The 26,397-nt window shown below is 47.8% G+C and overlaps 1 protein-coding gene across 9 annotated transcripts in view; it reads right to left on the bottom strand.

The window, feature by feature from the left end:
- The window catches only part of CNOT3 (CCR4-NOT transcription complex subunit 3), a 179,882-nt gene that overhangs the window by 136,957 nt on the left and 16,528 nt on the right, over positions 1–26,397 (bottom strand). For 5 of the 9 annotated variants that reach the window (XM_063942857.1, XM_063942854.1, XM_063942863.1 and 2 more), the window contains exons 2-3: positions 16,226–16,288; positions 12,826–12,906 (exon numbers count right to left, since the gene is read on the bottom strand). In XM_063942857.1, coding sequence (XP_063798927.1) covers positions 12,826–12,856 — 31 coding nt within the window. In that variant the 5' untranslated portion in view covers positions 12,857–12,906; positions 16,226–16,288. Of the gene's footprint in view, positions 1–12,825; positions 12,907–13,219; positions 13,287–13,387; positions 13,419–16,225; positions 16,289–26,397 lie in introns of those variants that run through there. The other 4 variants (XM_063942858.1, XM_063942862.1, XM_063942855.1 and 1 more) reach the window with 3 other exon arrangements.

The raw sequence follows: 26,397 nt of genomic DNA, 5'->3' as shown, positions 1-26,397 counted from the left end.
AGAGACCCAGTCAAATTGAGGATTGTGGGCCCTTAACCAGGGTAACCCCAACACCAATGGGGCAAAAGTACAGACAGTCACATAAAAGGACAATTTTTCAGAGTGTAGACAAAGAAATCTGGCTAGTGCAAGAGGTAATTTTACCCTGGGATAATGGTTCCCCGTTTAACCCACAAATCTCAATTTCCGATGCCAAGGGTACTAAGGGAACAGAGTGTTTCAGGGCGAATTGGCGGTCCATAAAAACCCCGTCGGCCCCACTGTCCACAAAGGCCTCAGTCTTGACAGTTTGACCGAGGATCTTCAAGGTCACCGGAATGATAAAAGTCTTCTTGGGAAATTCTGACTTCTGGCCCGACAGGATATTTCCCATCACCCTCAGGCCCTGAAGTTTTCCGGCTTTTCTGGGCATGATACTACCACATGACCTTTATTCCCACAGTACAAACATAACCCCTGCTGTCTCCTCCGCGTCTTCTCACGCGAGGAGAGGCGGGTAGCCCCAATCTGCATAGGCTCCTCGGAAAATTCCTCAGAGTCTGAGGTTCCCTTGGGAAAGAAGGAAACCTCGGTCTCCCTTTCAAGCCTGCGCTCTCTCAGCCGTCTATCCACCCGAATGGATAACTGCATGAGCTGATCCAAGCTATCAGGCAAGGGATATTGTACCAGTTGGTCTTTTAACTGGTTAGAAAGACCTCTTCGGTACTGGTGTCTCAGGGCTGGGTCATTCCACTGGGTATCATGGGCCAACCTCCGAAACTCCGTACAATAAACCTCAACTGGCCTTCGCCCTTGCTTAAGGATCGAAATCTGAGCCTCGGCTGAGGCCGTCTTGTCAGGGTCATCATACAACATGCCCAGTGCCGTAAAAAAAGCATCAACACTTTTAAGCGACGGACAGTCAGGCTGCAACCCATATGCCCAGACCTGTGGGTCTCCTTGTAGCAAGGAAATCACTATACCCACCAGAAGACTGAGGCCTAAGCTGGAAATATAGCTTGCAGCTCTCCTTGAAACAAAAGAACTGCGAGCGATCTCCAGAAAAACGATCCGGGAGATTTACTTTCGGCTAATTAACCCCTGAAGGTACTGCTGCTGCGGGAGCTCCGCCAGCGGCCTGCGAGGTGTGCATTTTAATGGACAAATCATTAAATTGTCGAGTCAGGACCTGCACCTGATCGACCACCTGTTGCAAAGTATTTTGAGGGGTATGCTCCATATTCCCACAAAATTTCAACAGGAGTATTGGGCTGCTGAATATGTTATGCACACCAGTGCCAGCAGGAATGTACTGGTGTCTGAACGGTGAGGGATGCAAAACAAATGAACTCACAGACAGACTGGGGAATATGACATTACATACACAGAAGGTGATAGGGTAACAAAATAAACACAAAGTGCACAGAGAAGCCCAAAGGCTAAGAAACTGGGTGTCTCCCTAGTATTAGGAATGCTCAGATGGAAAGAAGCAAGATGTAGTGATTTAATACGTAGAGAACCCGAAATGCTGTTGCTAAGGGCAACAGCAAAACCCTAAAGGGTTACCAACGGGTGTGGCAGTAAACTCCTTGGTCAGAGATGGAATAATAGACACAAGGAGAGTCTCCACAATCCTAGTCCTCACTTGCAGTGCACTGGTTCAGCTTACTGCCACTAAACTGACACCTGAACACCTTGCACAGTGAGAAAGGATTTTGGCAGGCAAGTCTGAGAATACAGCCGCAAACTTGCTAGGTTCACAGAGTAGCAAAAGAACCCCAGCAGGTTAAACGACTGACTCCAGTCTTACTGCTAGGTCTGGATTGGCAGAGTGTAATACCAAATCCCAAGGCCTATTTGCAGTAAGCAACAAACAAATACAAAGTTTACACAGTACTAGCTAGCTTTCAGGAACTGACTAACCAACAAATATTCAGCAGCATCTGCCTAACCTGAGAAGAGGGTTTATATAGCAGGTGCTGTCCACACCCCACTCAGACCTCACAGACTGTGAGCACAAAAACCAGCACCGGATCCCCTGCCGTGCACAGAGCCTGTAACCACTGCACAGCAAAAGACCCGAACCGGAGTATCAGCTACGCTCAGGTTACTCCGCTAGCACTTGTCTCCCGGTTGCCATGACGACGTGGCAGCACAGAGCAGGAGACCCTAACAAAACCACGCCCTCGACCTCGTCTACCGGCCGTGGCTGGTCCCCTACCACGGCCTCGAAAGGGCTGAGGCCGAAAGGATTTGAACGCCGGGCCAGAGTATTTCCGTCTAGGTGCCGTTGGAGGCAATGGTAAGAAAACAGACTTACCACCCGTGGCCTCAGCAATCCAGTTGTCCAATTCAGGACCAAACAACTTCTCGCCACCGTAAGGTAACGCCTCTATACCTCTTTTGACCTCCGCCTCCGCTTGCCAAGAGCGCAGCCAGAGTGCTCGTCGTGCTGCAACTAGCGACGATGAAAGGCGAGAAGTGAGCTGACAGACATCAGTAGAAGCTGTACATAGATAATCAGCAGCTTCCCAGATTTGATCAGCGAGAAGTATAAGGTGATCGTCATGTAGGGCAGACTTGAGTTCTGGTATCCATACCATGAGCGCCTTAGTTACCCAAATGCCAACCAACCCAGGTCTAAGCAACACTCCTGCTGCTATATACATGGATTTTAGCATAGCTTCAATTTTACGGTCTGAAGGGTCTTTAAGCGTATTAGCCGTTGGTACTGGTATGGTTAATTTCTTTGTAAGTTTAGACACAGACGAATCCATCAATGGCGGATTCTCCCATGTCGCTGTCACAGACTCCGGAAACGGGCAACTAGACTTAAATCTGCGAGGTATAGAAAACCGTTTATCCGGATTCTTTCGTGTTTCCAGTAACATCTTATTAAGAGATTCCGAAACCGGAAAACACATCGGAGTCCTCTGTCGTTTAGCAAAGACGACTTCATAATTTGTCAGAGGCTCCACAGATTCTGTAAACCTCAGAGACTGACGCATCGCTCTGCTGTCAAAATCTTCACTATCGGACTGCTGGTCCACTTCGCCCTCCTCACCCTCATCTTGCGCAGTGAGGTCTGGCATGGAATCGTCAGAATGCAACATAGCAGAAACTGGTAAATCATAAGACAAAGTAAATTTATCCCTACTACCCAAAATGGACTTAGACTGTTGGCAAGGCTGAGACCCCTACGGTAGTCCTAGCGGTCTCACCCTAGACTCAGATCTTGCCGCTTCCCGCTCCTGTCGAGCAGCGGGCAATTCTGATTGCAATCCAGCCATGACATCTGCTAGCATAGCCCATGGAGGGTCCGGGGATGAAACCGGCTTAGACAGCGGAGCAGAGATTGTATTCGTAGCTGAATCCACAAAACATACTGTACATGTGGTAGATCCATCCGGTAACACACTCGGACAGACATGGCAGTGCTTTTTTGGTTTTGCCGATGCCTTACTCATTATGCAGACAGACAATACAACATACAAAGACAGACAACCTGCACGACTCAGTAAATAGTACTAAGGTGTCTCTCTATATATATATATATAAGTATATGGGTCGCACTCACGTTTAGATCATAGTCCATCCGCTGGGGTGTCATCCAAAGAGATTCTCACGAACATCCAATTATATATAGAAGAAATTGGAGCACTCACCAGTCTCAGTATTCAAATATGCACCAGATTTATTTATATTGACAGCATGATTCAGCTGTGCCTCACAGCCTATATGGTATCAAATATACCTTCCAGTTTACAGGGTATCTCAAACGTTTTCGGTCCTTGCAGACCATCATCAGGAGATATTCAATAGTGTTCAAAGAAAGCTGTCTTAACCATCCATTCATCCATCTGCAGCATATCTGGCCATGCCTCACCGGCTCCTTAAATACCCTAAATTCAAAAATTCGCGCCAATACGGCGTCATAGTGACCTCATCGTGTGGGCGGAGCCACCCAAACCACGCTAAACTTACTTCAAAATGCTTTGTGTGTTACTCATTATGCCTTACAGCTAGCGTTTTTTGCCAACATCTAATCACATCATTAGTCAGAATACACATTGCCCATTATAGTTACCTTTATCTCCGGGTGGATTTAACCCACCCTCGGAGATCGCATTGCTGTTTCCTGGGTTCCGTGAACCGCAACACGTGACATTCGGTCACGTGATAGCGGAAATGACGTTCCGCTCTTGGTTACTAGGTAACTGGAGGACGCTGTACTATTACAGAAGGCTGTGTATCACAGCAGCAAAACAATATACCTGTTAGAGCTTAGGGTATACATTGGTCACTTAGCAACCACACCAGTAGATATATTCTAGCGGCCTTAAGAAGAGGATACTATCAAATTGTGCGTCAATCTTATTCATTAATTTAAACGGGCAAAAACATGATTATTCAATAATTAAAGGGGTATGTAATTAATTCATTTATTAAAAGGGCAAGAACATGATTTATTAATAATAAAAAGGGGAAAGGAGCCGGTGAAGCATCGCGGACAAAATGACATACAAATACTTAACCACTAAAAAAATATTAAACTAATGATCTATATCAACAGATGAAAATCTATATATATCCACCTGTGGCTTATCCAAAGCCTAATATATATCCTTAGTTTAATACTATACAAATAACATTAATATTTTTTCTTCTTTATATTACTTTTGTTCTTTTTTTCTTTTTCTCAAAGAGTGTTGTCTAAAACTACTGTTTAGAGGTGCATTGGTCCTATAAAAATTATCTCAAAAATACCCCTAATGGGTTGTTCTCATTAAGTCCATGCGGGGCCAGTGTCCCCAGTCTAAAAATCCATCTGGCTTCCAGTTTCTTTAGGATCATTGCTCGATCACCACCTCGTATAGGGTCTGGCACCCAATCGATCAATCTGCATCTAAGTGCGGAAACTTGATGGCCTGCTGTCAAAAAATGTTGGGCCACAGGTTTATCCGTCCGTCCTGAGACCACTGCCTGATGAATAGAGCTCCTGTGGTTCGCCATTCGTTCTCTAAAACTGCAAGTGGTCATTCCAACGTAGGCTAAGCCACAAGGGCATAAGAGCATGTAAACTACAAAACTCATTCTGCAGTGCAATTTATAGCGGATCTTGATTGGGCTTCCAGTGTGTGGATGTGGAAATGTGCTCCCAGGTAGTAATGATCGACACGTTACACATCCCGCACATTTAAAGCATCCAGGTTTTCTAGAATTTAGCCAAGTGCTGTCTTCACGGGGAACGAAGGATCGTCCCGGCTGCATCAGAATCTGCTTTAGGTTCCTACCACGCCGGTAGGCCATCATTGGTAGTTTATTCATAGTACCCTTAAATTTTGGCTCAGATTGAATAATCGGCCAATGTTTTTTGATGGTTTTAGCAATCACGGGAGACCTATCGTCATATTGCGTTACAAAGATCATCCGTCCTTGTTGACGATCTCGTTTCTGAGTCAGTCTCAACCGTGCTTTATTTAGACAGCCTTCTATGACAGTCTTCTTATATCCCCTCTCGAGGAACCGCTCTTTCATCTGTGTAATCTGCAACTCAGCCATTGCAGAATCCGTATTATTGCGGAGTACCCTCATAAACTGGGATATCGGGAGGCTTGCTTTAAGGGCGGGTGGATGATTACTGGTTGCATATAAAAACGTGTTTCTGTCCGTCTCCTTTCGAAATAGGGTCGTGCCCAATTTCTTTCCCATACGAAAAACTGTCACATCCAGAAAATTAATAGATTCGGAGTCACATACCCCGGTGAAACGTACTGTGGATTCTAAGTTATTTAACTCATCTAACATTATATATATATATATATCTGGCAAAGTGTAGTGCACGTGGACAGTACTATATGAAACTGATCCCAAATTCCCACCAACACCCCTGCGCCTCCGATGGAGTAGAGATGTAGTACAGGAACGTTCTGGAATCACAAACTGGAAGACAGGAAGCAAGATTAAAATGGCCCCCATGCCTCACAGTGCAGGGTATATGTAACAAGTGCAGCCAACCCTGTAATATAGGATTAACAGCCTATTTTATCAATGTCACCCCCCTTATGCAGCCCTCCGTTAATGTCATCTCCCCCCCCCCCCCCTTCTGCTCCCTCCCCCGTGGCCCGTGTACCGCTGTCTGAGCGGGAATTACCGGGGCGCGGGTATCTCACTCCCAGCGCAATCAGGGTGCAGGGAGCCGGGGAGCGCGGTACTACAGCGGCGGCCGGCGGGTGTGAGCGGCGGCCAGCGGGTCTCAGCGGTGGAGGCGGCGCTGCTCGGAGCGGTTGCCGGGGCGGCCTGTCAGGAGAGGCGGGTGCGGGCGCAGTGAGAGGCGTCAGTGAACAGTGTCCCCACACAGCGGGGCGGCAGCATGCGCTGACCGCCCCGTACCCCAAGCATACCTGACTCCAGAGGCGAAGGCTGTGACGGGGCTTCTATCTGTAAGCTCCGTCCAGCTGTAGCAGCAGTCAGGGAGTGAGCTGCGTGTGGCTGTGAGGGTGCTCTTTGTGAGGACCGACACGCCATGCGCTGCTCCGTGCAGCGGCACTATCCCGGACCCAAGTTTTTACAGAAACTGGGAAGGGATGTGCTGTGAGCAAAAAATTTACAAGTAGAAAAAAAAATTGAAAAATTAAAATATTCAAAGTAGTGTGGTTAAGCTCCACCCAAGCCCTGTTGCTACGAGAAGCACAGAAAAAACACTGAGGTACTCTGGGATATGGAGGGGAGGAGACTTCTAAATTTTAATATTCAGTGCCTTGTTCCTACGGAAACCGTCCATATCCCAAGAGTACTCCAGTGATCCCTAGTGGATGAAAAAATAAGATAAGATTTTACTCACCGGTAAATCTTTTTCTCGTAGTCCGTAGTGGATGCTGCGGACTCCGTAAGGACCATGGGGAATAGACGGGCTCCGCAGGAGACAGGGCACTCTAAAGAAAGATTTAGTACTACCTGGTGTGCACTGGCTCCTCCCTCTATGCCCCTCCTCCAGACCTCAGTTAAGGAAACTGTGCCCGGAAGAGCTGACATTACAAGGAAAGGATTTTGGAATCCAGGGTAAGACTCATACCAGCCACACCGTATAACTTGTGATAACCTTACCCAGTTAACAGTATGAACAAACAACATAGCATCAACCAAAGGATGCCAATACAACATAACCCTTTATTAAGCAATAACTATATACACGTACTGCAGAAAGTCCGCACTGGGGACGGGCACCCAGCATCCACTACAGACTACGAGAAAAAGATTTACCGGTGAGTAAAATCTTATTTTCTCTAACGTCCTAGTGGATGCTGGGGACTCTGTAAGGACCATGGGGATTATACCAAAGCCTCCAAACGGGCGGGAGAGTGCGGATGACTCTGCAGCACCGATTGAGCAAACACAAGGTCCTCCTCAGCCAGGGTATCAAACTTGTAGAATTTTGCAAAAGTGTTTGAACCCGACCAAGTAGCAGCTCGGCAAAGCTGTAATGCCGAGACCCCTCGGGCAGCCGCCCAAGAAGAGCCCACCTTCCTTGTGGAGTGGGCTTTCACTGATTTTGGATGCGGCAATCCTGCCGCAGAATGAGCCTGCTGAATCGTGTTAAAGATCCAGCGCGCAATAGTTTGCTTTGAAGCAGGAGCACCCAACTTGTTGGATGCCTACAGGATAAACAGTGAGTCAGTCTTCCTGACTCCAGCCGTTCTGTTAACATAAGTCTTCAAAGCCCGGACCACGTCCAGCAACTTGGAATCCTCCAAATCACGAGTAGCCGCAGGCACCACAATAGGTTGGTTCAAATGAAACGAAGACACAACCTTTGGTAGAAATTGCGGACGAGTCCGCAATTCTGCCCTGTCCATATGAAAAACCAGATAGGGGCTTTTACAAGACAAAGCCGCCAATTCTGACACACGCCTAGCCGACGCTAAGGCCAACAGCATGACCACTTTCCATGTGAGATACTTTAGCTCCACGGTCTTAAGTGGCTCAAACCAGTGGGATTTCAGGAACCCCAAGACCACGTTAAGATCCCAAGGTGCCACTGGTGGCACAAAAGTGGGCTGAATATGCAGCACTCCCTTAACAAACGTCTGAACCTCAGGCAGTGAAGCCAGTTCCTTTTGAAAGAAAATGGATAGGGCCGAAATCTGGACCTTTATGGACCCTAATTTTAGGCCCATAGTCACTCCTGACTGTAGGAAGTGCAGGAATCGACCAAGCTGGAATTCCTCTGTAGGGGCCTTCCTGGCCTCACACCAAGCAACATATGTTCGCCATATACGGTGATAATGTTTTGCTGTCACGTCTTTCCTAGCCTTTAACAGCGTAGGAATAACTTCATCCGGAATGCCCTTTTCCGCTAGGATCCGGCGTTCAACCGCCATGCCGTCAAACGCAGCCGCAGTAAGTCTTGGAACAGACAGGACCCTTGTTGTAACAGGTCCTGTCTGAGAGGCAGAGGCCATGGGTCCTCTGTGAGCATTTCTTGCAGTTCCGGGTACCAAGTCCTTCTTGGCCAATCCGGAGCAATGAATATTGTTCTCACTCCTCTTTTTCTTACAATTCTCAGCACCTTGGGTATGAGAGGAAGAGGAGGAAACATATAGACCGACTGGAACACCCATGGTGTTACTAGTGCGTCCACAGCTATCGCCTGAGGATCCCTTGACCTGGCGCAATACCTGTTTAGCTTTTTGTTGAGGCGTGACGCCATCATGTCCACCTGTGGGAGTTCCCATCGATTTGCAATCAGCGTGAAGACTTCTTGACGAAGTCCCCACTCTCCCGGGTGGAGGTCGTGTCTGCTGAGGAAGTCTGCTTCCCAGTTGTCGACCCCCGGAATGAACACTGCTGACAGTGCCTGCACGCGATTCTCCGCCCAACGAAGAATCCTGGTGGCTTCTGCCATCGCCACCCTGCTTCTTGTGCCGCCCTGTCGGTTGACATGGGCCACTGCAGTGATGTTGTCTGACTGAATCAGCACTGGTTGGTCTCGAAGCAGAGGCTCCGCTTGGATTAGGGCGTTGTATATGGCCCTTAGTTCTAGGATATTGATGTGCATACAAGTCTCCTGGCTTGACCTCAGCCCTTGGAAGTTTCTTCCTTGAGTAACTGCCCCCCCGACCTCGGAGGCTTGCATCCGTGGTCACCAGGACCCAGTCCTGTATGCCGAACCTGCGGCCCTCGAGGAGGTGAGCCCTCTGCAGCCACCACAGAAGAGACACCCTGGCCCTGGGGGCCAGGGTGATCAGCCGATGCATCTGAAGATGCGATCCGGACCACTTGTCCAACAGATCCCACTGAAAAATCCTGGCATGGAACCTGCCGAAGGGAATGGCTTCGTATGACGCCACCATCTTTCCCAGGACTCGCGTGCAGTGATGCACCGACACCTGTTTTGGTTTCAGGAGGTCCCTGACCAGTGTCACGAGCTCCTGAGCCTTCTCCTCCGGGAGAAATACCTTCTTCTGGCCTGTATCCAGATTCATGCCCAGGAAGGGCAGACGCTTCGTAGGGATCAGCTGCGACTTTGGAATATTCAGAATCCAGCCGTGCTGCCGCAACACTTCCTGAGAGTGTGCTACGCTGATCAGTAATTGCTCCCTGGACCTCGCCTTTATGAGGAGATCGTCCAAGTATGGGATAATTGTAACTCCTTGCTTCCGAAGGAGCACCATCATCTCCGCCATCACCTTGGTAAATATTCTCGGTGCCGTGGACAGGCCAAACGGCAGCGTCTGGAATTGGTAATGACAGTCCTGTACCACAAACCTGAGGTACTCTTGATGAGGCGGATAAATGGGGACATGCAAGTAAGCATCCTTGATGTCCAGAGACACCATGAAATCCCCCTCTTCCAGACTTGCAATGACCGCTCTGAGCGATTCCATTTTGAACTTGAATTTCCTTAGATAAATATTCAGGGATTTTAAATTCAAGATGGGCCTGACCGAACCGTCCGGTTTCGGTACCACAAACATAGTGGAATAGTAACCCCTTCCCTGTTGAAGGAGGGGAACCTTTACTACCACCTGCTGGAGGTATAGCTTGTGAATTGCCGCCAGCACTACCCCCCTTTCCATGGGGGAAGCTGGCAAGGCCGATTTTAGGTAACGGTGAGGGGGCGTCACTTCGAACTCCAGCTTGTATCCCTGAGACACAATTTGTATAGCCCAAGGATCCACCTGTGAGCGAACCCACTGGTGGCTGAAATTTCGGAGACGCGCCCCCTCCGCTCCTGGCTCCGCCTGTGGAGCCCCAGCGTCATGCGGTGGATTTAGTGGAAGCCGGGGAGGACTTTTGTTCCTGGGAACTAGCTGCATGGTGCAGCTTTTTTCCTCTACCCCTGCTTCTGGCAAGAAAAGATGCCCCTCTGACTTTCTTGCTCTTTTGCGAACGAAAGGACTGCATTTGGTAATACGGTGCTTTCTTCGGCTGTGAGGGAACATATGGCAAGAAATTTGACTTCCCTGCCGTAGCAGTGGAAACTAGGTCCGAGAGACCGTCCCCAAATAATTCCTCATCCTTATAAGGCAAAACCTCCATGTGTTTTTTAGAGTCGGCATCCCCTGTCCATTGCCGAGTCCATAAGACCATTCTGGCAGAAATGGACATAGCGTTTATTCTAGAGCCCAGCAGGCAAATGTCCCTCTGGGCATCGCGCATATATAGGACAGCGTCCTTGATATGTCCCAGGGTCAGTAGAACAGTGTCCCTGTCCAGGGTATCTATCTCCTCCGAGAGATTATCAGTCCAAGCTGCTACAGCACTACACATCCAGGCCGAAGCAATTGCTGGCCTCAGTAGAGTACCAGAATGTGTATAAACTGACTTCAGGATAGCTTCCTGCTTTCTATCCGCAGGATCCTTTAGGGCGGCCGTATCCTGAGACGGCAGGGCCACCCTCTTAGATAAGCGTGTCAACGCCTTGTCTACCCTCGGGGAGGATTCCCAGCGTAACCTGTCCGTTGGCGGGAAAGGATACGCCATCAGTAATCTCTTGGAAATTACTACTTTCCTATCAGGGGAATCCCACGCTTTTACACATAATTCATTTAATTCATGTGAAGGGGGAAAAGTCACTTCTTGCTTTTTCTCCCCATACATATAAACCCTCTTGTCAGGGACAGGGTTTTCCTCTGATATGTGCAATATATCCTTCATTGCTATAATCATGTAGCGGATGGCTTTAGTCATTTTAGGCTGCAACTTTGCATCATCGTCATCGACACTGGAGTCAGACTCCGTGTCGGCATCTGTGTCAGCCATCTGGGATAGTGGGCGCTTGTGAGACCCTGACGGCCTCTGCATTGTAGGATCAGGCATGGGTTGAGACCCTGACTGTCCCAAGGCTACAGCTTTATCCAACCTGTTATGCAAGGAGCTTACATTATCATTTAACACCTTCCACATATCCATCCAATCAGGTGTCGGCACCGTCGGCGGCGACACCTCATTCACCTGCACTTGTTCTGCCTCCACATATCCTTCCTCATCAAACATGTCGACACTGACGTACCGACACACCGCACAGACACAGGGAATGCTCTGACTGAGGACAGGACCCCACAAAGGCTTTTGGGGAGACAGAGAGAGAGTATGCCAGCACACACCACAGCGCTATATAACCCAGGGATTACACTGTACCTTAGTGATTACCCAGTAGCTGCTGTTTGTGATCGTTTTGCGCCTAAATTTATGTGCCCCCCCTCTCTTTTTACCCTTTTTGCACCTGGATACTGCAGGGGAGAGCCTGGGGAGCGTCTTTCCAGCGGAGCTGTGAAGAGAAAATGGCGCTGGTGTGCTGAGGAAGAAGGCCCCGCCCCCTCAGCGGCGGGCTTCTGTCCCGCTTCTATGTGTAAAAAATGGCGGGGGCTCGAACATATATCCAGTGCCTGACTGGATATGTGTTATTTTGCCAAAAGGTACCTTAATTGCTGCCCAGGGCACCCCCCCCCCCGCGCCCTGCACCCTACAGTGACCGGAGTGTGCGGGGGTGCTGCGGGAGCAACGGCGCACAGCTGCAGTGCTGTGCGCTACCATAAGTGAAGACAGGAGTCTTCTGCCGCCGATTTCGATGTCTTCATGCTTCTGCTGCTTCTGTACTTCTGGCTCTGCGAGGGGGACGGCGGCGCGGCTCCGGGAACGGACGATCAAGGTTAGGTACCAGTGTTCGATCCCTCTGGAGCTAATGGTGTCCAGTAGCCTAAGAAGCGCAACCTAGCCGCAGTTAGTAGGTTTGCTTCTCTCCCCTCAGTCCCACGTAGCAGAGAGTCTGTTGCCAGCAGAAGCTCTCTGAAAATAAAAAAACCTAAACTAAAATACTTTCTTCTTAGCAAGCTCAGGAGAGCCCACTAAAAGCACCCAGCTCTGGCCGGGCACAGATTCTAACTGAGGTCTGGAGGAGGGGCATAGAGGGAGGAGCCAGTGCACACCAGGTAGTACTAAATCTTTCTTTAGAGTGCCCAGTCTCCTGCGGAGCCCGTCTATTCCCCATGGTCCTTTCGGAGTCCCCATCATCCACTAGGACGTTAGAGAAAGAAACACTATTTTAGCATCATCTATTAACTAGTAAGTGTGACTGTTCACTGATCAGGCACAGACCCCATTACACTCATCCCCCTGTAAACACATTGCAGAGACATCATTGTACAAATCTTACTGACAAGCACTTTAAATAGAGCTACAAATTAGAGGATTTAGCAAAAACTATAATGAAATATATGAATTTTACCTAAGCAAAATGCCTACAGCTTGCATCAACAATAATAGGTCTATAACAAAATAATGGTAGTAATATAAATCAAACTTTACACTACTTCTTAATAATTTACTGTAGATCTTACTCACACTTACCCTGTAGTTTTCTCTTATCCGCCATATTTCCTTCACTAGAGATGGGTTTTCTTCATACTTTATACAGGCAGGATGCTGTGAAACAGAAAACACACTTTATTGCAATGTGCAGGCATTAACAGATTGCCAAACCAAAGGTTAGGTTTTTATTTTACCTGTAAGTATTTTTTTCAAAGCCATGTTATCAATGTGTCTGTAAGTTGTTTGTTTTGCATACAGGACAGTAATACAATGCCCTAATAAAATTTGATATGTTTATTTGGGCAGTCATTTTCCTCCTTGAAATTTGATTTATTATGCAAATGACATGCGTGAGCTATGTATCAGAATAGTAAGGCTCTGCTTTTCAGTCTGAACACTGGCTAATGCTTGGCTTCTCTGCTTTTACCTTTCCTCTTGCTCAGCAGAAGCCGAGTGACTTGATCACACAGACCTGAGAGATAAGTGATGATAGCCTAACAAAAAGAGAGAGACAAGGATCCTACTTAGCTTTCCTTTCATTAATAACGGGACACTGCTATATTGGGAGTAGGAACACCTGCTGTAATATACCTACCTACTTAGCAGGCAGGATCCTACACTTGAAGCTGTAAGCAAGAGAAAATAGCTATCAGCTGAGGTCATTTCTTGGCAATTAATTACTAAGGCTCTGGCAGATAATGTGTTAAACGTAGATCATGCTTTTAGAAGCTACTTACACCTAGTATGGGAATTAAATGTTACCCTGTTAAATCAAATATTATGCCCCCCAAATATTACTATTATTTTTACTTGCACAAAATAGAGAAAAATAAATCAGAATCAGTTAAAATTAGATATTTCCCTACTCTAGGCTCAGTATTACAGCTAGTGTGATACAAAGTGGATTCAGGTTATACTACTATCATCTCATGCGGCTTCAAGCACATCACATTGTCAGAACAAGTGACTGAGCAATTAAGGGTTACCAACTAGTCTCCTTCCCATAGAAGAAGCAGCCGTTTCTCAGTATTTTGTCTCAGCATTACAAAACAGTTGCTTCCACTTTGGGAAGCTGCTAGTTAAGGCCCATACACACTGGGTGATTTTGAGTGGAAAGCAGCTCACTTTTGGTGTGTTGAGCTATTTTCAGCTCAAAGCCGCCCACTGTGTATGAGCAAGCGATGAACGCTGATGTACGCTCCCGCTTCATCGCTGGTGGCTGCCGTTCATCTACTGGTATAACCAGTAGATGAACGGCAGGGTGAACAGCTTTCCATAGCGTCCTGCTATGGAAAGCTGCTCACCCCCGCTGACATCGTTGGGCAGGGGAGAAAAGCGCTCAGTGTGTATGCACTGAGCGCTTTTCAGCCCAGCGAATATGCACCTTTACACTCTGAAAATGAGCAGTAGCTCTAACAGATTAGGAGGTCTATTTACTAAGCCATGAACAGAGATAAAGTAGACCGAGATAAAGTACCAGCCAGTCAGCTCCTAGCTGTTACAGGCTGTGTTTGAGAAATGACAGTTAGGAGCTGATTGGTTGGTACTTTATCTCCGTTTGCTTTATCTCCATCCAGGGCTTAGTAAATAGACCCCTAGGTCTTCTTTGTGCCGGGAATGGGACCCAAAACCTCATCAGTGGTATCAATAAAAAGCTGCAGAGCAGATTGTGTCCCAGACACGCTTGAGGTTTCCATTGTGTGTGCAGATGGATAGTAACAGAACTGGATACGTCAATCTACTCTGTTCACACGATCTAGCATAAGCAGCCACTCCAAACAATTACTATTATATTTTTGTATAGGATAAAGATAACTTTGTATGCAGTGCTGTATAATCATTTTATAGCTCTCTGGTTTTTACAGTACAGGTGAGTATCCCTTATCCAAAATGCTTGGGACCAGAAGTATTTTGGATATCGGATTATTCCGTATTTTGGAATAATTGCATCCCATAATGAGATATAATGGCGATGGGACCCAAGTCTAAGCACAGAATGCATTTATGTTCCATATACACCTTATACACACAGCCTGAAGGTCATTTTACCCAATATTTTTAATAGGTTAGTGCATTAAACAAAGTTTGTGTACATTGAGCCATCAGAAAATAAAAGTTTCACTATCTCAATGTCACTCAAAAAAATCCGTATTTCGGAATATACGGATATGGGATACTAAACCTGTATTTGAGTTAACTGCTGAAATACATGTGTTGGTTCAACAAATCACTTGTAATGTAAAGTACACTGGTGAAAGAGCCTTAAATTATAATAATCCAGATGTAGTTTTAAACATGATCCGGTCAGGAGGTTAGATTTAGGCTGCGGGAAGGGAGGGTTAGGAGGGGTTAATTAGAATTGTTTCCCAACCCCTCTCGGGATTCTAACAATCTGGGATGCTGCGACCGGTATTTTGACTGCCGCCATCCCGAGCACCGGCATTTCAGCCCAAACCCTTCTAAACTAACTGGCAAACTGAAACTTGTGAAGAGATTTCTCTGCAGAGACTTTATGTTTTCTATACTTAGGGGCAGATTAAGCCTGGTGAAGTGGTAAAGTGTAAGGTGATAACACACCGGTCTGTCAGATCCAAACTGTCATTTTTCAAACCCAGCCTGTAACATGACAATTAGGAGCTGATTGGCTGGTGCTTTATCACCTTCCACTTTATCACTTCTCCAGGCTTAATAAATCTGCCCCTTAGTTACCTGAAGACACTTGGGGTGGTATTCAAATGATATATCACGCCCAATCTCCTTTCTAAAGTGATCCCCATTATCGTGAATATCGCGCCCATAGTAAACAGGTTTAGCTGCGTAACGTATTGGGTGCCCTCGCTACCATGGGGGTAGCGAGCTGAAATTATTATACCACGCCCATCAGCAGAAACAGAATGGGTGTGGAAGGGGGTGAAGAATTGAATACCGCCCTTGGGTTCGATTCACCTGTTGCTCCGATCGGGCACCCATTACTTCTGATGAGCGCAAAGTGGCTAAACTTGTCCAATGCACATTTCTGCTCGCCACCTCAGAAGGCTGTGGCCAGAAATGTTGGTGTCCGCTGCATTTGCGCCCCAATGGCACAACAATTGAATTGCTGACAGTGGGTGCCCAAATAATTCAGTTGCCCCCTTGGACTATCAAACGATAGCAGTTAACTTTGTTTTACATGCAAGGCTAAGTGTGTGATGATAAACTTTAAACATTAGATTTCAGGTTTAATATATTGGGAATGTTTTAATATTTACTGACACTGTATACAAAAAAGAGCTATTTTATTATGACTCATAGGTTCTAATTTTCCTATCAGAAAATAATTGAACAGTCTTATGTGGTGTTATAGTACTGTAAAGATGGAAAATAGTGAATGCAGAGTAACTGTAATAAAAATGTATTTTAATAAAGAACCCGTAACATGCTTACACAAACTCACCTTCTGTTGTGACACTAGGCTCATTGACAGTTGTTCTCCCAAGTGCATTGGAAAACCATTTACCTACAAAACAAATGCCAAACTTATTAGGTTGTCATATGCAGAATACATTAAGAACGCTAGTCACACCATGCCATCTCAGAACACACAGGCCATATAGTTTTGCATGACAACTCTCACTTTAAACAGCTAAGAAACATGGGTCAAAAGTGGTCTTATAGCAAAGTGACACTATTTAAACAGCTGCAATACCCCCACTGATTGTTATAAACAAACTGAAGGGGCAGATGTATTAACCTGGAGAAGGCATAAGGAAGTGATAAACCAATGATATGTGCAAGGTGATAAAGACACCAGCCAATCATATCCTAACTGTTAATTTACATATTGGAGCTGATTGGCTGGTGCTTTTATCACCTTACACATATCACTGGTTTATCACTTCCTTATGCCTTCTCCAGATTAATACATCTGCCCCTTAGTGCCTTATACCAGTGACTCCAAAACTGGCTGCTGTGGCACCCTGGAGGGCACCACAGTTGGTAATCCAGGACCAAATAAAATTATGGTCTATGTGATGGATGCGGCTGCCAATCACAAAATATGTGGACAAACAGAAGTGCAACTTTGTTCACCACTACTACGTAACTGAACCAAAGGATGACATATAAGCACAATTTACTTAAATGTAATCAATAAAACCGATACTCTTGGGCTGCATGATACAATTTGAGAACCACTGAATTATACAATACATACATTTTAGGGCATAGAGCAGTGTTTCCCAACCTCGGTCATCAAGGCACACTAACAGTCCAGGTTTTAGTGCTATCCATGCTTCAGCACAGATGGTTAAATCAAAATAACTGAGCTACTAGTTAAGTCACCTGTACTTAAGTATGGCTATGGTTAAAACCTGGACTTGAGGACCATAGTTTGGAACCCCTGGCATAGTCGGAATGCTACAACACTATATTGGATTGACTACAAAGAGTGACAGAGGTCACTGGTAGAACATGCTGGATCATTTAGTGGATGAAATTTTGCAATTACATTTAAGGGTAATGAAAACTTAGCCTAAGTCTCCATTTGAAAATGCAATAGGGCTACATAAAAAAAATGGTGTGTGGTATGTTAGATAGACTAGACTTAGATCGACAGTGTCTAGGTTGACCACTATTGGTCGACAGTAAGTCGACATGGTTTCTAGGTGGACATGAAAAAAGGTCGACATGAGGTTTGGTTTTTTTTGTGTTGTTTTCTTCGCAGAGTGACCCGGAACCCCAATTAGTGCACCGTGTTCGCTCGCCATGCTTCGGGCAAAGTGCCTCGCTGCGCTCGGCACAGGTTACCGTTCCCAATTGTAGTCCACATGGATCGTAATGTATGAAAAAGTTAAAAAAAATGAAAAACTCACCGGTAATTCTATTTCTCGTAGTCCGTAGTGGATGCTGGGAACTCCGTAAGGACCATGGGGAATAGACGGCTCCGCAGGAGACTGGGCACATCTAAAGAAAGATTTAGGACTATCTGGTGTGCACTGGCTCCTCCCCCTATGACCCTCCTCCAAGCCTCAGTTAGGACACTGTGCCCGGAAGGGCTGGACACAATAAGGAAGGATTTTGAATCCCGGGTAAGACTCATACCAGCCACACCAATCACACGTATAACTCGTGATAGGAACCCCGGTTAACAGTATGATAACAAAAGGAGCCTCTGAACAGATGGCTCGCAATAATTACCCGATTTGTGTAACAATAACTATTTACAAGTATTGCAGACAATCCGCACTTGGGATGGGCGCCCAGCATCCACTACGGACTACGAGAAATAGAATTACCGGTGAGTAAATTCTTATTTTCTCTGACGTCCTAGTGGATGCTGGGAACTCCGTAAGGACCATGGGGATTATACCAAAGCTCCCAAACGGGCGGGAGAGTGCGGACGACTCTGCAACACCGAATGAGAGAACTCCAGGTCCTCCTCAGCCATGGTATCAAATTTGTAGAATTTTGCAAACGTGTTTGCCCCTGACCAAGTAGCAGCTCGGCAAAGTTGTAAAGCCGAGACCCCTCGGGCAGCCGCCCAAGATGAGCCCACCTTCCTTGTGGAATGTGCTTTTACAGATTTAGGCTGCGGTAGTCCCACCGCAGAATGCACCAGCTGAATAGTGCTACAAATCCAGCGCGCGATAGTCTGCTTAGAAGCAGGAGCACCCAGTTTGTTGGGTGCATACAGGATAAACAGCGAGTCAGTTTTCCTGACTCCAGCCGTCCTGGAAACATAAATTTTCAGGGCCCTGACTACGTCCAGTAACTTGGAATCCTCCAAGTTCCCAGCAGCCGCAGGCACCACAATAGGCTGGTTCAAGTGAAACGCTGATACCACCTTCGGGAGAAACTGAGGACGAGTCCTCAATTCTGCCCTATCCATATGGAAAATCAGATAAGGGCTTTTATAGGACAAAGCCGCCAATTCTGACACACGCCTGGCCGAAGCCAGGGCCAACAGCATGACCACTTTCCACGTGAGATATTTCACATCCACAGTCTTAAGTGGTTCAAACCAATGTGATTTCAGGAACTCCAAAACCACATTGAGATCCCAAGGTGCCACTGGGGGCACAAAAGGAGGCTGAATATGCAGAACTCCCTTGACAAAAGTCTGAACTTCAGGCAGGGAAGCCAGTTCTTTCTGGAAGAAAATCGACAGGGCCGAAATCTGGACCTTAATGGACCCCAATTTGAGGCCCAACGTCACCCCTGCTTGTAGGAAATGCAGGAATCGCCCCAGTTGAAATTCCTCCGTTGGGGCCTTCCTGGCCTCACACCAAGCAACATATTTTCGCCAATGCGGTGATAATGTTTTGCGGTGACATCCTTCCTGACTTTGATCAGGGTAGGGATGACTTCCTCCGGAATGCCCTTTTCCTTCAGGATCCGGTGTTCAACCGCCATGCCGTCAAACGCAGCTGCGGTAAGTCTTGGAACAGACAGGGCCCCTGCTGCAGCAGGTCCTGTCTGAGCGGCAGAGGCCAAGGGTCCTCTGAAAGCATCTCTTGAAGTTCCGGGTACCAAGTCCTTCTTGGCCAATCCGGAACCACGAGTATAGTTTTCACTCCTCGCCTTCGTATTACCTTGGGAATGAGAGGCAGAGAAGGAAACACATAAACCGACTGGTACACCCACGGTGTTACTAGAGCGTCCACAGCGATCGCCTGAGGGTCCCTTGACCTGGCGCAATTCCACCTGTGGTCTTTCCCACCGGTTTACCAGTATTTGGAAGACTTCTGGATGAAGTCCCCATTCTCCCGGGTGGAGGTCGTGCCTGCTGAGGAAGTCTGCTTCCCAGTTGTCCACTCCCGGAATGAACACTGCTGTCAGTGCTAACACATGATTTTCCGCCCATCGGAGAATCCTTGTGGCTTCTGCCATTGCCCTCCTGCTTCTTGTGCCGCCCTGTCTGTTTACATGGGCGACCGCCGTGATGTTGTCTGATTGGATCAGTACCGGCTGGTTCTGAAGCAGGGGCCTTGCTTGGCTTAGGGCATTGTAAATGGCCCTTAGCTCCAGAATATTTATGTGAAGCGAAATCTCCTGATTTGACCACAGTCCTTGGAAATTTCTTCCCTGTGTGACTGCCCCCCAGCCCCGAAGGCTGGCATCCGTGGTCACCAGGACCCAGTCATGTATTCCGAATCTGCGGCCCTCTAGTAGATGAGCCCTCTGCAGCCACCACAGCAGCGACACCCTGGTCCTTGCCGACAGGGTTATCCGCTGTTGCATCTGGAGATGGGACCCGGACCATTTGTCCAACAGGTCCCACTGGAAAGTCCTTGCGTGGAACCTTCCGAATGGAATTGCTTCGTACGAAGCTACCATTTTTCCCAGGACTCGTGTGCATTGATGTACCGACACCTGTCCCGGTTTTAGGAGGTCTCTGACTAGAGATGACAACTCCTCGGCTTTTTCCACTGGAAGAAACACTTTTTTCTGGTCTGTGTCCAGAATCATTCCCAGGAACAGAAGACGTGTCGTCGGGACCAGCTGTGACTTTGGAATATTGAGAATCCAGCCGTGCTGTTGTAGCACTTCCCGAGAAAGTGCTACCCCCACTACCAACTGTTCCTTGGACCTCGCCTTTATCAGGAGATCGTCCAAGTACGGGATAATTAAAACTCCCTTCTTGCGAAGGAGTATCATCATTTCGGCCATTACCTTGGTAAAGACCTTCGGTGCCGTGGATAACCCAAACGGCAGCGTCTGGAACTGATAGTGACAGTCCTGTACCACAAATCTGAGGTACTCCTGGTGAGGGGGATAAATGGGGACATGTAGGTACGCATCCTTGATGTCCAGGGAGACCATGTAATCCCCCTCGTCCAGGCTCGCAATAACCGCCCTGAGCGATTCCATCTTGAACTTGAACCTTTTGATATAAGTGTTCAAGGATTTTAAATTTAAGATGGGTCTCACCGAACCGTCCGGTTTCGGTACCACAAACATTGTGGAATAGTAACCCTTTCCTTGCTGAAGGAGGGGTACCTTGACAATCACTTGCTGTGAATACAGTTTCTGGATAGCCACCAACACTGCCTCCCTGACAGAGGGAGTTGCTGGTAAGGCAGATTTTAGAAAACGGCGGGGGGGGGGCGTCTCAAATTCCAGCCTGTACCCCTGAGATACTACTTGAAGGATCCAGGGATCCACCTGTGAGAGAGCCCACTGTGTGCTGAAATTTCTGAGACGGGCCCCCACCGTACCCGGGTCCGCCTGTGAAGCCCCAGCGTCATGCTGTGGACTTACCGGACGCGGGGGAGGACTTTTGCTCTTGGGAACTGGCTGTATGCTGCAGCTTTTTCCCTCTACCTTTGCCTCTCAGCAGAAAGGATGCGCCTCGAGCCCTCTTGTGTTTATGGGGCCAAAAGGACTGTACTTGATAATACGGTGCTTTCTTTTGCTGTGGGGTAGCCTGTGGCAAAATGTCGATTTCCCAGCCCGTAGCTGTGGAAACGAGGTCTGAAAGACCATCCCCAACAGTTCCACCCCTCAGCAAAATATTGTCCCTATCCAGGGTATCAATATTATCCGACAGGGAATCTGACCACGCAGCAGCAGCACTGCACATCCATGCTGATGCAATCGCTGGTCGCAATATAATGCCCGTGTGTGTATATATAGCTTTTAGGGTAGCTTCCTGCCTTCTATCAGCAGGATCCTTTAGGGCGGCCGTATCCGGAGACGGTAGTGCCACCTGTTTTGATAAACGTGTAAGCGCTTTATCTACCCTAGGGGATGTTTCCCAACGTGACCTATCCTCTGGCGGGAAAGGGTACGCTGCCAATAACCGTCAATTTCTTATCGGGGGAAGTCCAGGCTTCCTCACACACCTCATTTAATTCCTCAGATGCAGGAAAAACTACTGGTAGTTTTTGCTCACCGAACAGAATACCCTTTTTTGTGGTACCTGGGGTACTATCAGAAATGTGTAATACATTTTTCATTGCCTCAATCATGTAACGGGTGGACCTATTGGAGGGTACACTAGTCTCATCGTCGTCGACACTGGAGTCGGTATCAGTGTCGACATTTGTGTCTGTCATCTGAGGTAGCGGGCGTTTTAAAGACCCTGATGACATTTGAGACGCTGGAACAGTCACAAGCTGAGTAGCCGGCTGTCCTAGGTCGTCAAACCTTTTATGTAAGGAGCTGACACTGTCACGTAATTCCTTCCATAAGTCCATCAACACAGGTGTCGACCCCTCAGGGAGTGACAACACATTTACAGGCATTTGCTCTGCCTCCACATCGTTTTCCTCATAATACATGTCGACACAGCGGTACCGACACACAGCACACACACAGGGAATGCTCTGACAGAGGACAGGACCCCACAAAGCCCTTTGGGGAGACAGAGGGAGAGTATGCCAGCACACACCAGAACGCTATATACCACAGGGATATCACCTATAAAGAGTGTTTTCCCCATATAGCTGCATATATATATTATACTGCGCCTAAATTTGTGCCCCCCCTCTCTTTTTTACCCTTTCTGTAGTGCAGGACTGCAGGGGAGAGCCAGGGAGCGATCCTTCCAGCGAAGCTGTGAGGGAAAATGGCGCCAGTGTGCTGAGGGAGATGGCTCCGCCCCTTTTTCGGCGGGCTTTCTCCCGCTATTTTAATATTTCTGGCAGGGGTTAATATACACCTATATAGCCTCTGGGGCTATATATGGTGTCAGTTTGCCAGCCAAGGTGTTATTTATTGCTGCTCAGGGCGCCCCCCCCCAGCGCCCTGCACCCATCGGTGACCTAAGTGTGTGGTGTGCATGAGGAGCAATGGCGCACAGCTGCAGTGCTGTGCGCTACCTTGGAGAAGACAGAAGTCTTCAGCCGCCGATTTTCCAGACCTTCTTGCTTCTGGCTCTGTAAGGGGGACGGCGGAGCGGCTCCGGGAACGGACGACGAGGTCGGGTCCTGTGTGCGATCCCTCTGGAGCTAATGGTGTCCAGTAGCCTAAGTAGCCCAAGCTACCACCACTTAGGTAGGTTCGCGCTTCTTCTCCCCTTAGTCCCTCGGTGCAGTGAGCCTGTTGCCAGCAGGTCTCACTGTAAAATAAAAAACCTAAATTATACTTTCTTTCTAGGAGCTCAGGAGAGCCCCTAGTGTGCATCCAGCTCAGCCGGGCACAGAAATCTAACTGAGGCTTGGAGGAGGGTCATAGGGGGAGGAGCCAGTGCACACCAGATAGTCCTAAATCTTTCTTTAGATGTGCCCAGTCTCCTGCGGAGCCGTCTATTCCCCATGGTCCTTACGGAGTTCCCAGCATCCACTAGGACGTCAGAGAAACCCAGTGAAACACTCATGTCGACCTTTTGTCATGTCGACCTAGTACATGTCGACCTAGAGTCCCTGTCGACATAGAAACCATGTTGACCTACTTACTGTTGACCAATAGTGGTCGACCTAGACATTGTCGACCCAAGCCTTGTCAATCTAGAGACTAGATCCCAAAGAAGTTAGGCATAAAGTATAAATTCATTAGTCAATCTGATCATATGCTTGTTCTTTGCCATGTCTTTACTCATATTCAACTCCTCATCTGTACTTAAACTATTTTTACCCATGGTCTAAACCACAGGTTCTCAAACTCGGTCCTCAGGACCCCACACAGTGCATGTTTTGCAGGTCTCCTCACAGAATCACAAGTGAAATAATTAGCTCACCTGTGGACCTTTTGAAATGTGTCAGTAATTAATAAATACACCTGTGCACCTGCTGGGTTACCAGCAAAACATGCACTGTGTGGGGTCCTGAGGACCGAGTTTGAGAAACCTGTGGTCTAAACCAAATAAGAGAAAATAAGATTTTACTCACCGGTAAATCTATTTCTCGTAGTCCGTAGTGGATGCTGGGAACTCCGTAAGGACCGTGGGGAATAGACGGGCTCCGCAGGAGACTGGGCACTCTAAAAGAAAGATTAGGTACTATCTGGTGTGCACTGGCTCCTCCCACTATGACCCTCCTCCAGACCTCAGTTAGAATACTGTACCCGGAAGAGCTGACACAATAAGGAAGGATTTTGAATCCCGGGTAAGACTCATACCAGCCACACCAATCACACCGTATAACTCGTGATACTACACCCAGTTAACAGTATGAAATATAACTGAGCCTCTCAACAGATGGCTCAACAATAACCCTTAGTTAGGCAATAACTACATACAAGTATTGCAGACAATCCGCACTTGGGATGGGCGCCCAGCAACCACTACGGACTACGAGAAATAGATTAACCGGTGAGTAAAATCTTATTTTCTCTGACGTCCTAGTGGATGCTGGGAACTCCGTAAGGACCGTGGGGATTATACCAAAGCTCCCAAACGGGCGGGAGAGTGCGGATGACTCTGCAGCACCGAATGAGAGAACTCAAGGTCCTCCTCAGCCAGGGTATCAAACCTGTAGAATTTAGCAAACGTGTTTGCCCCTGACCAAGTAGCAGCTCGGCAAAGTTGTAAAGCCGAGACCCCTCGGGCAGCCGCCCAAGATGAGCCCACTTTCCTCGTGGAATGGGCTTTTACGGATTTAGGATACGGCAATCCAGAATGCTCCAGCTGAATTGTGCTACAAATTCAGCGAGCAATAGTCTGCTTAGAAGCAGGAGCACCCAGTTTGTTGGGTGCATACAGGATAAACAGCGAGTCAGTTCTCCTGACTCTAGCCGTCCTGGAAACATAATTTTTCAAGGCCCTGACTACGTCCAGTAACTTGGAATCCTCCAAGTCCCTAGTAGCCGCAGGCACTACAATAGGTTGGTTCAAGTGAAAAGCTGATACCACCTTAGGGAGAAACTGGGGACGAGTCCTCAATTCTGCCCTATCCATATGGAAAATCAGATAAGGACTTTTATATGACAAAGCCGCCAATTCTGATACACGCCTGGCCGAAGCCAAGGCCAATAACATGACCACTTTCCGCGTGAGATATTTTAGATCCACGGTTTTTAGTGGCTCACACCAATGTGATTTTAAGAAACACAACACCACGTTGAGAACCCAAGGTGCCACTGGAGGCACAACCGGGGGTTGAATATGCAGCACTCCTTTTACAATGTCTGAACTTCAGGTACTGAAGCTAGTTCTTTCTGGAAGAAAATCGACAGAGCCGAGATCTGTATCTTAATGGAGCCTAATTTTAGGCCCATAGACACTCCTGCTTGTAGGAAATGCAGAAATCGACCTAGTTGAAATTCCTCTGTTGGGGTCTTTTTTGGCCTCACACCAAGCAACATATTTCCGCCATATGCGGTGATAATGTTTTGCAGTTACATTTTTCCTGGCTTGAATCAGCGTAGGAATGACTTCCTCCGGAATGCCCTTTTCCTTTAGGATCCGGCGTTCAACCGCCATGCCGTCAAAACGTAGCCGCGGTAAGTCTTGGAACAGACAGGGCCCCTGCTGCCGCAGGTCCTGTCTGAGCGGCAGAGGCCATGGGTCCTCTGATATAAGTTCTTGAAGTTCTGGGTACCAAGCTCTTCTTGGCCAATCCGGAACCACGAGTATCGTTCTTACTCCTCGCGCCTTCCTATTATTCTCAGTACCTTTTGTATGAGAGGCAGAGGGGGGAACACATAAACCGACTGGTACACCCACGGTGTTACCAGAGCGTCCACAGCTATCGCCTGAGGGTCCCTTGACCTGGCGCAATATCTTTTATAGCTTTTTGTTGAGGCGGGACGCCATCATGTCCACCTGTGGCCTTTCCCAATGGTGTACAATCCTTTGGAAGACTTCTGGATGAAATCCCCACTCTCCCGGGTGGAGGTCGTGTCTGCTGAGAAGATCTGCTTCCCAGTCGTCCACTCCGGGAATGAACACTGCTGACAGTGCTAACACATGATTTTCCGCCCATCGGAGAATCCTTGTGGCTTCTGCCATCGCGCTTCTTGTGCCGCCCCGTTGGTTTACATGGGCGACTGCCGTGATGTTGTCTGATTGGATCAGTACCGGCTGGATTTGAAGCCGAGGCCTTGCCTGACTCAGGGCATTGTAAATGGCCCTCAGTTCCAGAATATTTATGTGTAGGGAAGGCACCTGACTTGACCAAAGTCCCTGGAAGTTTCTTCCCTGTGTGACTGCCCCCCAGCCTCAAAGGCTGGCATCCATGATCACTAGGACCTAGTCCTGTATGCCGAACCTGCGGCCCTCTTGAAGATGGGCACTCTGCAGCCACCACAGTAGAGATAACCCTGGTCCTTGAAGACAGGGTTATCAGCCGATGCATCTGAAGATGTGATCCGGACCACTTGTCCAACAGGTCCCACTGAAAAGTTCTTGCATGGAACCTGCCGAATGGGATTGCTTCGTAGGAAGCTACCATTTCTCCCAGGACTCGCGTGCAATGATGCACCGATACCTGTTTTGGCTTCAGGAGGTCTCTGACTAGAGATGACAGCTCCTTGGCTTTCTCCTCCGGGAGAAACACTTATTTCTGTTCTGTGTCCAGAACCATCCCCAGGAACAGTAGACGTGTCGTAGGAACCAGCTGTGACTTTGGACTGTTTAGAATCCAACCGTGCTGTTGTAGCATTTTCCAAAATAGTGCTACCCCGACTAGCAACTGCTCCTTGGACCTTGCCCTTATAAGGAGATTGTCCAAGTACGGGATAATTAAA

Source organism: Pseudophryne corroboree, chromosome 10, assembly GCF_028390025.1.
Source record: "Pseudophryne corroboree isolate aPseCor3 chromosome 10, aPseCor3.hap2, whole genome shotgun sequence".
Classification (NCBI taxonomy): domain Eukaryota; kingdom Metazoa; phylum Chordata; class Amphibia; order Anura; family Myobatrachidae; genus Pseudophryne; species Pseudophryne corroboree.
This window is presented reverse-complemented; position numbering and strand designations above follow the sequence as displayed.